Below are 12098 nucleotides of genomic sequence, written 5' to 3'. Positions count from 1 at the left end.
CACCTACACACACATAGTCACACACCTACACTCATCACACACCTACACACACAGTCACGCACCTACACACACACAGTCACACACATCACAAACCTACACACACAGTCACACACCTACACACACAGTCACACACCTACACACACAGTCACGCACCTACACACACAGTCACACACCTACACACACACAGTCACACACTTACACAGACTTAGATGTAATAAGACACCATAATTTATTTGCGCCCCTATTCAGGCATCATCTATTGTGTTTTCTCTGAGCTGGTTAATGTCTCTTTTCTATACTTTCCTTCCGCCATCCTCAGACAAGTTGAGTTTACTTTTCTTGAATAAGAGCAGATCTTTTGGGACTGGTAGTTTCCTTTACAGAACGTATGATACAAAGAATTTAGGGCCTGATTCAGAGATGTACGCTAATGCAATCACAGCCGCCACCCAGCTCGCAGCTGCTGTGCACAAATATGCAAATGTCACAGACACCAGGATACGTATAGAGACGCAGCCCAGAGCCATTGCATATACAAGCAACTGCGTACACATATGTCCAAATCATTTGATAATCGTCCAGCTCAGTAGCCCTATGGTTGCACAGAATAGCCGTCTGAACTGAGACGTGGGAACTACTTTGTCTGACACCCCGTACACATTAGTGACACGTCTGCATTTCTACCGCCATTCCCCGTAACCGCCCCCAAATGGTTTCTGGCTGTCAGACACTTTGCAAAGAAATCCTCACTGGGAGCGGCATTGCTAGGGTACCTTGGCGCGTGCGCAGTCGGATGGTAATTGCCTAACTGCGTGAATATTGGCATTACATACATATCTGTATCAAGCCCTTAAATGACATGTTAATGCATTAGACGCAATCTCAACATATTATGTGCCTCATTAGGTTCTGTTATTATGAGAACATTTCGCATTACATCTTCCCAGGTTTCAGTGAGAGTATGATTGGTAAGTGACCGCTTCAAACTGAATTCGCTTCTGTCTTTAAATGTGTTTTCCAGGCAAGAGAGCCCAAAGCAATTATAAAGATTGAGCATCTAAATGCTGCTTTCCAGCCGATTAAAATAGGGAACCCAAATGGCCTGCAGATCACTTACCTGAGGGACAACAGCACCAGGAATATTTTTGTATACCACGACGACGGCAAGGTAAGTGCCCAAAGGTGAGAAGCCATCAGTTACATTACAGTTGTATTTCCAGATTAAATTGGACAAGAATAATAAAAAAGTGATGTATCCCATGTGAGCTGATTACAGCAGACTAAGGCAATACGGAGTTCACCGGCTGTCTAGGAACTGCAAGTCCCAGCAGATGCGTGGACTTACCGCTCCTGGTGTTGTATATGATACATCATTAGAAATGTGTTATTTTACAGACAGACCAGTAGACAATGGTCTGGGGACCTGCTGCTCTCCCATGGGGAGTGGGATGACCTATCTTGGGTGAAAAGCTTGGATCACTCCTCCCCCAGTAACTCTTTTCTGTACTCCCATGTCTCAGCACCCTAGATGCACTGTAGATAGGGAGTTTAGTTTTTACATCAGCTTTATTCTCTATCACAGAAGGGGCTATATAATATAATCTGTGGAAATACAGGATGCTTCCAGCGCTTTCTATGATCTCTCCTATGATCACATCCCAACAAATTTGCTTACAAAAAATCCAGTAATCAAATAATTTTATAATTTAATCAAATTTTGTAAGCAATTTCTTTTGGCTCTGAGTATCAACACAAAGCTCAGCAAATTCTCTATTAAACCGACGGACATCGGTTTTCAAATATAAATGTCCAAGGCTTCCATCACACCCCATTCATGGTGAGTATACTACATAACCCTGTAGGACCTTGTGTTGGGTTTACTGATTTGCACTATGGAGGCTTGTCATATGTGTTTCCCCATATCTATCTACACTGACCTGGTGTGACGCAAAGGTATCCAGATCTACGTTGCATTTTGCAACCACCGCAGGACTACGGTGAAAGTTGTGTCCAACACCTATCACCCACCGATAAATGATGAGTGCATTTATATTTCTTAAAAGAGAAACCCTTTTTTTGACGGTATTATACGTTCTTGCCATTCTGTTTTTTATATATCTCCGAATACATCGAGAACACTATCAGATGAATTCATAGGATAGATCATAGAAAGCTAAACACACAGAGTGTTTAACTCAGACGGCTCCCTTTGTATAAAAGACGAAGGTAAAAACCACTAACTGCATTTTTTTTCTTTTAAAAATCAGCCGATATAGATCTGTTTGCTCAGCAATTTACATCCTCACACAGCTTGTCATTAAACATCAGCAGTGAGCATAATAAACAGCTTGTTTCCAATCATAAAAGCTTGAACATTGTTACAATTTCAACAACATTTTGATTTTCCGGTGAAACAGCTACATTTATATGGAACATCCAATTGTTAATTTCTTCTATATCAGTGGTCTCCAACCTGTAGCTCGCGAGCTACCGGTAGCTCACGGCCTTAATTTTGATATCTCACCTAGCTGCAGTACTGTGGAGTCAACTAGGACTTAGTGACCCCTGATGTGTGCTCCCCCGTGGCATCAACGCCACGGGTGGAGCCACAGGGAAGCACGTCGGGTGATTGCCGCAGCCTTTACAGCAAACACCTGACGTGGTTCCACCGACAGTGTCTACACTACGGCGGAGCGAGTGACTCCCTGCCAACACTGACGGAAAATCACACAGCAGCCCTGCATATCTTTTGCTCCTCTACTGCACGTACATCCTTGGAGCCAGTAATTAACAGTGAAATGTGCCTGTGCTTTACAAACTATAGCAATATCACTGCAAGTAAATGCATTTTTATTTTCTATGAAACATTTTTTTTCTTTCATTTTCATTAGATTACCATCAATTGTTTGGTTATTAGACTGATTTTTTTTTTTCTACAACTTTAGTAGCTCTTCAGGAGGTTTCAGTTTTCTACAGTAGCTCACACCTCAATTAATGTTGGAGACCACTGTTCTATATAAACGGAGACATTATATTGCCATAAAATCTGGTGTCTCCTTCTATTTCACATCGTGGGACTGATTATTTCAATTGTTACTGACTATTGGAGCTGGCAGTAAGCTCAGCAGGGCTGGATTAAGGTCTGTGGGGGCCCCTGGGCAACAAACGTGTGGGGGCCCCTATCAATAAAAGTGTTATATATATATATATATATATATATATTATATACACATAAATATACATACATATACATATGTGTTTGTGTGTGTGTGTGTATATATATATATATATATATGAAAAGTAATACATATCCGAGTATATCAGTGTGTGTGTGTGTGTGTGTGTGTATATAATAAATAAAAATGAATCTTGTGTATATATATATATATATAGATATATATATAGATATATATATATATAAAATCTCATCTCACCAGTGGACGCTGGCAGCCTGGCATTGAAGCAGCTGGGCAGTGGGTGCAGGGATCCCTGGTGTTGTGTGAGGGAATGAAATAGATCCCCTTCCGTTTGTGAGGCTTCTATGGCCAGATGAAGACGGAGCATTCAGGCTGGAGCCTGGCAGAGGAGGATCTGGAGGCGGAGCCATCAGTGTGACTGCTCCGTGCTCCACAAAGTCTTATGGGTGGAGCTGCTGCGGCTGGGCATGCGCAGCAGCTCCCCTGTCGGCCATGTTTTTTTTTAACTAGCTGCCCGATCGGAGCTTAATCTCCGATCGCGGAAACCCGGCGAGGGGGGGGGGGGGGGGCGGTAAATGAAAGGCAGGCTGTGTGGACACCGGCCACCAAAGGCACATGCCCAGCGGGAACTGGCCCGGGGTCTTGGCGGCTCTGTTAAGGGGGAAATAAAGTAAAAACTATTAATTGTGTAGATTTATTGGAGTTGTCTATTTTGTTGGCAAATGACAATCCTCAGTATCTCCTAAACTGTAACCTTTATTACATAAATTAAAAGCGAATTATAAAAACAAAATGTGAAGTAGGGATGTGCAGGCTCGGATAGGTTCGAGTTTGCACGTTGAGTTCGGATTTTTCCCTCCAAAAAAACGGAACTCAGAAAGAGGCAAAACGTCATCTTACATGGACGAACATCATCATTCCTGGACTTTTGTTTCTATTTATTTCTAGTTTCTATTTAGGCAGTTAGCAATACATTGTTTTTATTTGTATTTTGCAGCAATACCTCCTGCTATGTGCGTAATGGCGTTGATGTGTATTTAAATCTGGTGTGCAGTGTGACCCTCTGAGTGGAGCGTAGCCCCCAAGGGGATTTATCTTCAATGCTGATAGCATCAACTATATGAAATAATAGTAATACAATTATACTCTCCAAAGTGAAACATTACATTTATAATAGTGTCACATACAGGGTTATGTTGTACCTAAGTGGTATAAAAGTGATATACTAATTAACAAGAAACTTTTTCAGTAATTGCTAGTAGGTGAACCGTAGTAGGTGCCCGTTGAATGGCTTAATTGTCAGGCTATATCATCTAGAGTTATACCTAACTTGACAACAAATCAACAGAAGACACAACAGCAGTCAGTGCCGCTCACACCGGAGTCAGGTCTGCATAGACTCGGCTTTTGCGGAGTGAAAGTGGTCGCTTGGAGATGACGTCATCTCCAAGCACCACTGAAGCCGGACCAGTCGGCCGGCGAGCAGCGCACTCCAGGTCATCGTGACCCGAAGTGCACTGTTCTCACAGCGGGGTATCATGGGCTACGTCCGTGTTACCCTGCTAGTTACCTGGGTTGGATTGCGGGTCACTTGACCTGGCGATCCAACCCTCTCCCCTTTTACACCAGAGAGCTGCCCGGGTTAACCCTTCAAAAACCCGGGTTTTAGCTCCGGTGTAAAAGTGGTATTACAGACATTTAACCTGTGCAAATAAATGATTTACTGTGTCTGACATATGCCTGTGGTTATAAGTAAATATCAAAAGAATCTCCCTGACAGTGACTATCAGTGTGAAAAGTTAAAAAATTATCAAGTGCTGTAAACATTATTTGCTTTAATATAGTAAGGGTATCTTAGCACCCAATGAGAATATTGTACACATGAAATTGTACTGATAATTTCACACTGGCCTTAGCAGTCTACAACTGCAGTGTGATAACCTACTGGATCACACGTAGAGAGCCCGGCCAGGTACAGGTAACGGAGGGGGCGTGGCCTAATCGTGGGAGGCATGGCCACGCCCCCTTGACAAAAATAATAAATGACTTTGCACTGCACGCTTGGGAGGCCCGGCGCTAAGCAGGGGGGGGGGGCGATCAGTGTAATCGCTCCCCCCCACAGCCATATTAGACTGCTTCGGCTGCTGCAGCAGCCGCAAGCAGTCTCGCACTGCAGCCCAGCACAAGCTGTGTGCTGAGCTGCTGTGAGGGAGTGGGGGGGGGCGACGCCGGGCCCCTCTAGCAAGCCCGGGCCCGGGTAAGCTGTGCCCGCTCCCCCGCCCCTCTCGGCGCCCATGAAAGTGTGTACCAGATGTTTAACTGGTTTATACAACACAGATTGTTGAACAGTATGAGTGAATTACATAGGGTTTACTGGTTATTGTAGAATGATACTGCAGGCAGACATACACTATTTGTACCTTTACAGAGAGAGGGCTGAATAAGTCATTTGATTTGACCTTTTGTGGATAACAGATAATTCACTGCTGAGAACAGCAGACTAAGGCCCTCATTCAGAGCCGTACGCTCTGAGCAGAGCGCACGCTCTGAATGAGGGCCGGCCTCCATAACTATGGAGCGTCCTCCTGGACGCTCGTATAGCTGTGGGTCACCACCCACAGCCTATACGAGCGTGCAGTTTGATGGCCGCGATGGTCTTGACCATCGAAACTGCGAGCCGGAGCCTGCGGTTGAGGTTTTCAACCGCAAGGCCCGGAGTGATTTTGGCTCTATCAGAGCCAAAATCACTCCCACTGACATCACTAGTGATGTCAGTGGGCCGGCTTCTGACGGGAGGCGTTCCCTTAGGAACGCCCCCGTCAGGGAGACATGCCCCCGGCACGCCCACCAAAGGGGGCATGCTGTCAATCAACATCGACAGCACGCCCCCTTTGATCAGACACAACGAGCGAAGGAAAGTCCTTCGCTCGTCGCGTCTGGCGCATGCACACGACGTAGCTCCCTCCGTCGTGCGCATGCTCAGTGCTGAACATCGACCCACTTGCGAGCGGGTCTGAATCAGGGCCTAAATGGCAGAGGAGATTGATCCCAGTTGCACAAATATCAGCATCTCTGTAAAAAATAGTCACTATGTGAAGTTACATATCATTTTCATTCTCACAACTAGCAGGATTCAGAATATATAAGAGCCACTAGCGGATAGTAGTGAATGTTCGGGTATAGAGGGTTTGAAGAGAGATCCACCAATTAATTGAGGTTGACCTGGATAATAATACACCTCTAATACCAAAGCTGCCTTCTAGCTCAAGGCCCACATTCCAAGGACTGGGGTGAATACCCTATATTTCAGGTGTCCATTTTTTAACTGACGCTTTTCATTTATGTAATAAGTGTTACATTTTAGGAGATACTGCTTTTTGAGTGCCCCACTTTAGAATACTACCTCCTTTTCTTGCATGTGATATTTATTCTAGGGCGCACCTCCCATGAGAAATTAAATATAAAAATATATTGACTAGATCATATGTATGGGTGCAGTATATAATATGTAAAGAATTAAACTGCTCTTGTGCGGGTACTAAATCCCTTTTTTCTTTGCAACTGACAACCCTCCTCAGCCTCCATCCTAGGGCTCGATCCAGTTAGGTGCGATGGGTGCGATGTGCCGTTGCAACGGCGTTAAAATGCCAGCGACGGCCTGGCACATAGCACCCTTTGCAGCCCGACTCGCGTCTGAATTCGCCTGACTTTGCTTGCTGCCCTTTCAGGAGAATCCGGGTGGCCGTCAAGCACTGCCACTGTCGCAAGTACATCGCACCTAATTGGATCTAGCCCCTAGTCTAATGGAACTGAATTTAGAACAGCAAATGGAAGTTCAATATATTTTTGAATGTGCTAAACGTGACAGACTAGTTCAATGCTAAACAAATGTACAATAAGTACCGTTACCACATTTCACGAACACGGAACAGAATCATAACAAACGTCAAACAGGCTTCAGATTTCTCCAACATCTTCCAACCTGCACAAACAGATTAAATCCATCGCTGAATCTTTTAAGATTATCAAAGTTTGTGAATGGCTCAGGATGTTTTGAACGTCTACATAGTTTTGAGCAAATAGGGAATTGTTCAGAGGTTTAGCAAATCATCCCACCTTTGTGCCGCATTCTACACCTCCAGCGAAAGTGTCTATCTGCAGTATCTTGGCATGTTTTAGATGACACATCTTCTCATCAATGACAACGAACAGGTTTGTAAAAGTTTTTCTATGGCAGCAGTAGCCAGTGTCAAAAGTAGTTTTTTTTTAGTTTACTTGGCTACTTACACTAAATAACTGGTATCCATGAAATGTGGTATGTTTACAGCCACTACAGACAGTGAGGACTATTGATGCTAACACTAGAAGGGAGTTTGTACCCGGAGGAAGCTTGCGTGGCTATCCTCCGGGTACTACGGTTTCCTCCCACACTCCAAAAATATACTGGTAGGTTAATTGGCTCCCAACAAAAATTAACCCTAGTGTGTGTGTGTGAGCGTGTGGTAGGGAATATAGAGTGTAAGCTCCACTGGGGCAGGGACTGATGTGAATGGACAAATATTCTCTGTAAAGCGCTGTGGAATATATATGCGCTATATAAATAGCTGGGAATAAAATAATAATAATAAATTTAATAAATTAAATAAAACCTGGAGAAATAATAGGCTCATTTGTACTATTAAGCGTTACCAGTTACAAATGAGCAGACAGCGGTACAGTAATAGCCGAAAAGTTCAGTGGGGTGGTATGTGTCCATTCTATTGAAACTGGGCAGAGAACTTGGATAGTTTGATAAAATATGACGCAACCACATCACCCATATGTTCAGACCCGGAAAGTCAAAAATTTCCGCAAGATCTATTTAATAAAACTAACTTGCATTAAGACTTGCATCAGCCCATTTGTGTGTAAATAACTATCCCCAATATCTCAAATGAAGAAATTCCATTTGGAGATTATTTCAAAATAAATTTCATATATTAAATAGCGCAAAAGTAAGTAAGCATAATAAAATGGTTTATTTAAATAAATGGAATAATATGCATTTTATTTGCAAGCCAATAGAATGTAGAATGTCTTCTATTTATAACGCTGCTGAGATTCATTATTCTACAACAATCTGGCTTACAGTTTCCTGCTGTCATGTTGGACATGTTTGCACGGCTGTCAGAGAAAGCAGAAGTCAGAAGAAATTATTAATGAATCTTGATGTATTTTGCCCTTTCATATCACTTCTAATTGGCATTACAAATCAAAGATGGCATATGCCAGGCAAGCACCTGTCTAGGGTGTAGCCATGGGAGTTGGCCTGTTGCTGTAATAGTTCCCTATATAACAAAGGTCATATCTCTGATGTTGGCAAACTACTGCCATCTTGTGGTTTACTGAAATATAGCATACAAACGTATAAGTTTTAACTAGAGATGAGCGGTTCGGTTATGCTGAAAACCGAACTCACCCAAAGTTTGGAGTTCGAGTTGAACCGAGTCCAACTTGGGTCTTCTCGCCAAGTTCGGAACTCAGATCTAAAAACCGTATCTCGCATGTTTTGGATTACATGTAAGTCCCTCCCTCCCAATTTGTTAATAATAGTATAGGTCTGTTACATGATTTTAGCTGTTTTTTTCAATTTTTAAAGAATTCCAAAACCCAACCAAAAGACTTGAGGGTGGTTTTGCCAAAACCAAAACACGACGATGATTTAGAACCAAAACGCACATCTCTAGTTTTAACTCGTTGGGGTATGTGTAGCATTTAGAGCTTTTAATATCACTAGTGTTTTTCAATGCAGCTTCTATCTAAACTGTGCTTATATGGTATCTGCATTTTGTAGGTTGTCCAGGAATCATACTCGTATTACATGGCTACTTGGTAATTGCTGTGCATTCATTCTTATTACAGGAGATCGTTGATTGGTACACTGCTATCCGAGCTTCACGGTTTCACTACTTACAGGTTGCCTATCCTGGTGCAGGAGATGTTGCAGTAAGTGAACCTATATATTTGTATGCTAACCCCAGTAACAGTCTGCTGCTACATGACATAGCTATGTTGTTTAATAAAGAGATGTTATAAACCCCAATCAGGAGGCGGATTGCAGAAAGTTTATTGTATTAGTGTATTCAGTATTTTTATATTTATTATATTAAGTAAACCTTTAGTTGACATTTTTATAGTTGACTTAAAACACAAGCAAAGCTGGAATTATCTTCTCCTATGTTACACACGGGTGGCTGCAGGGATTCAGTTACCTCTCATAGACGAGGGGGGCACAATGAATTCCTGAGGACTAAATTACATTAAGAGGAAGACTCAGTGTTGATGCCGCACGTAAGTGGTCGATGGTTTCTGCCTGCGCATGAGTTCGAGCTGCACTGGATCCAGAGAGAGGCAATTTTCATGAGAGTTTCTGGGTGGTAACGGGGGGGTGGCTAGCCAGATGTGGGCGTGTCACGATTAGCCACTGTGGTTTTTGCCGCAGTTGCACTGACACCGGCGGCCATGCTCAGGCGTATAATCCGAGCCTTAATAGGCCTTGTGCAAAGTTCGATGGTGCGTCTTCATGCACAGAGCAGCAGTGGGCGTCTCTGTACGAATCCCATCGGTTGCGCCATTGGCAGAAAGACCCAGGTGCGCTGTGGTAAAAGACACAATCATGGCTGCAATAGCGTGCACCTCTGAATCAGCCCCAAGTCTTCATACTAACGTGGTTTAACGTCCGTCAGTGGGGCGCTTGCTCAGTTGGGCGCTTGCAGCCTTGGATTCTACATAAGGTGACGGCGCTTTGAATTATTGTCAAAATAGTAAATAATGTCTTCTAAAGCTTTTAGGGTTTTTGTTGTTCAACAGATAAACCAAGAATACTGTGGTTGTGTTATAGATATAGATGTATGTAGTCGGCATGACTATGATTGAGTGTAATTGTTTGTTCTTCCAGTTGGTTCCAAAGCTGACAAGGAACTTTCTCAAAGAGGGGTATATGGAGAAAACAGGTCCAAAGGTAAGGATTTTATGCCAATGGTATGTGAAACTAAAAATGCCAATGGGCAATAAAAAATGTATTGTAATTTCATGGCCATATACGGGAAGTGTTGGACACCCTCCCCCCCCACGAAAAAAATTAGAGCAGTGTGTGCTGGGCTGGGGGCGTAGGTTGCTGGCGCTGAGCAGCAGCAGTCTCCTCTCTCTCACTGCCCAATGTGCCACTACCCTGCTATACAGTGGCCAGCTGTAATGGGCAGAGGAGAAGTTTTACAGGTCGCCTTCCCCCCTGGATCGGCCCCAGCATCAGCAATGCTGCATAGGGGGGCATATACCTCTCAGCAGCTGACCCTGTGCCGCTTTGGAGGGGCCCAGTAGCATCTGCGTCCCCCCTCTAGCCTCCCTTGATTCTATATTTGAATACGTGTTAAATACATTTATATTTTGTGATGGAATTGCTATGAAAGGCTCTTTAATAATTCCCACCTACTAGTAACTCTCTCTGTCTTTACCTCGTCAATTATGTCCATAGGGCCCCCCCGCCCTGTTTTAAGTGGCTTGGACCCCCAAAACCCTTAATCCAGCTCTGGTCTGGACATGTTGGGGGTGTAGTGTCCTATGTCTGCATAGAGTGTAGGAGAATTTTATTATGATTATGTCCAGTGGTCTAATTGTGTGTAGTGTACTTATTTGTGTGATTGTTTGTGTGCTAGTGTGTGTGTGTGTGTGTGTGTGTGTGTGGAGGGGGGGGTGTCTCAATCCCAGGTAAGTCCTCAGTTAATCACTATTATGTCCCACTTGTACAAAGGCAGCTTATTGATTCTATCTGTGATGGAGCCAGGGGAAAATGACATTGGTGCATTCTCACCCCCCAGAGCCCTGAAAACCACACGTTATCTGTTTATACTAATAAATTAGTAACAATGTGTGTGTGACTTGTGTGTTTTTATTTTTAGCATACAGAAGGCTTTAAAAAGAGATGGTTCACCTTGGATGACAGAAGACTAATGTACTTCAAAGATCCAATGGTAAGAATGGGTTTAATCAGGATGCGTGTAATGTATCTGGGCAGGGTGAGATTGATGTGCACTTCTGGTGTGTGTTATTGCTGGAGGAATAAATCAGAGGTTCTGATCCAGAGATTACATGAGAAATGATGGAGATCCTCAGCCGTGTGGGATTTCTCCTGTGTGCGATGAGGGTATATTATTGGCTTTCCACAGATTTCTTGTATCAATAGTTATCTCTTATTGTCATTTCTTGAAACTGAAAATATAGTGACTTAGCCTTGGACAAACCCCCAAGACTGATCATATACATTGGAATCTGTAGGGGTTGTCAGGTGATATGTGAGCCACAAAATGCCTCGGAGGATCACACGTGGCCCACAGCTTGCCAGTTGGATATCTTTGGGCAGCAGTACCCTACTTGTAATAATTGTACTGCAATCTGCAAATGAGCTTCCCATTTACCTCTGAGAACATAAACCACCAGGCAGAAGTATGTAGAGACTAGGGGGGCTATATAATAGGTTCCAAGATTACGGAAGCGGAGAGCTTTTATCAAGTTCTGCAATTGGGTCTAATCTATTTTAAGGCAAAACCAGTTCTATAACTGATTGCCACTTTACATTATCTGTAATCTTGGCATAACCCCTAAAAGTTTATGACAAGAATAAATTGGATATATAAACTATGTTTTACTTAGAAATGGCGCTACATTCTTCTGTGTGACCGGAAGCTCACATCACAACTGAGGCCTACAACTTCCTGCTCACCTCCATTCCCCGACTCACTAAAATAATCACACAACTAGACTGGTCCTGCCTCTCACACAAACAGTACACTCATCTCCTGAAATACTCTGTGCTACTGTGACCATTCTGATCATTTAATTTTTTATTTAATTTTCTGCCCCACC

The 12098-nt window shown here is 43.3% G+C and overlaps 1 protein-coding gene across 2 annotated transcripts in view; it reads left to right on the top strand.

Annotated features, from left to right (window-relative positions):
• The window catches only part of ADAP1 (ArfGAP with dual PH domains 1), a 238444-nt gene that overhangs the window by 220172 nt on the left and 6174 nt on the right, over nucleotides 1-12098 (top strand). For both annotated transcript variants that reach the window (XM_088451986.1, XM_088451987.1), the window contains exons 6-9: nucleotides 1022-1168; nucleotides 9099-9182; nucleotides 10135-10197; nucleotides 11135-11206. In XM_088451986.1, the coding sequence (XP_088308112.1) occupies nucleotides 1022-1168; nucleotides 9099-9182; nucleotides 10135-10197; nucleotides 11135-11206 (366 nt within the window). The remainder of the gene's footprint in view (nucleotides 1-1021; nucleotides 1169-9098; nucleotides 9183-10134; nucleotides 10198-11134; nucleotides 11207-12098) is intronic.

The sequence above is a fragment of the Taudactylus pleione genome, unplaced genomic scaffold (genome assembly GCF_031769625.1).
Source record: "Taudactylus pleione unplaced genomic scaffold, aTauple2 ptg000032l, whole genome shotgun sequence".
Classification (NCBI taxonomy): Eukaryota; Metazoa; Chordata; class Amphibia; order Anura; family Myobatrachidae; genus Taudactylus; species Taudactylus pleione.
The sequence above is the reverse complement of the archived record's forward strand: the minus strand, read 5'-3'. Positions and strand labels throughout refer to the sequence as shown.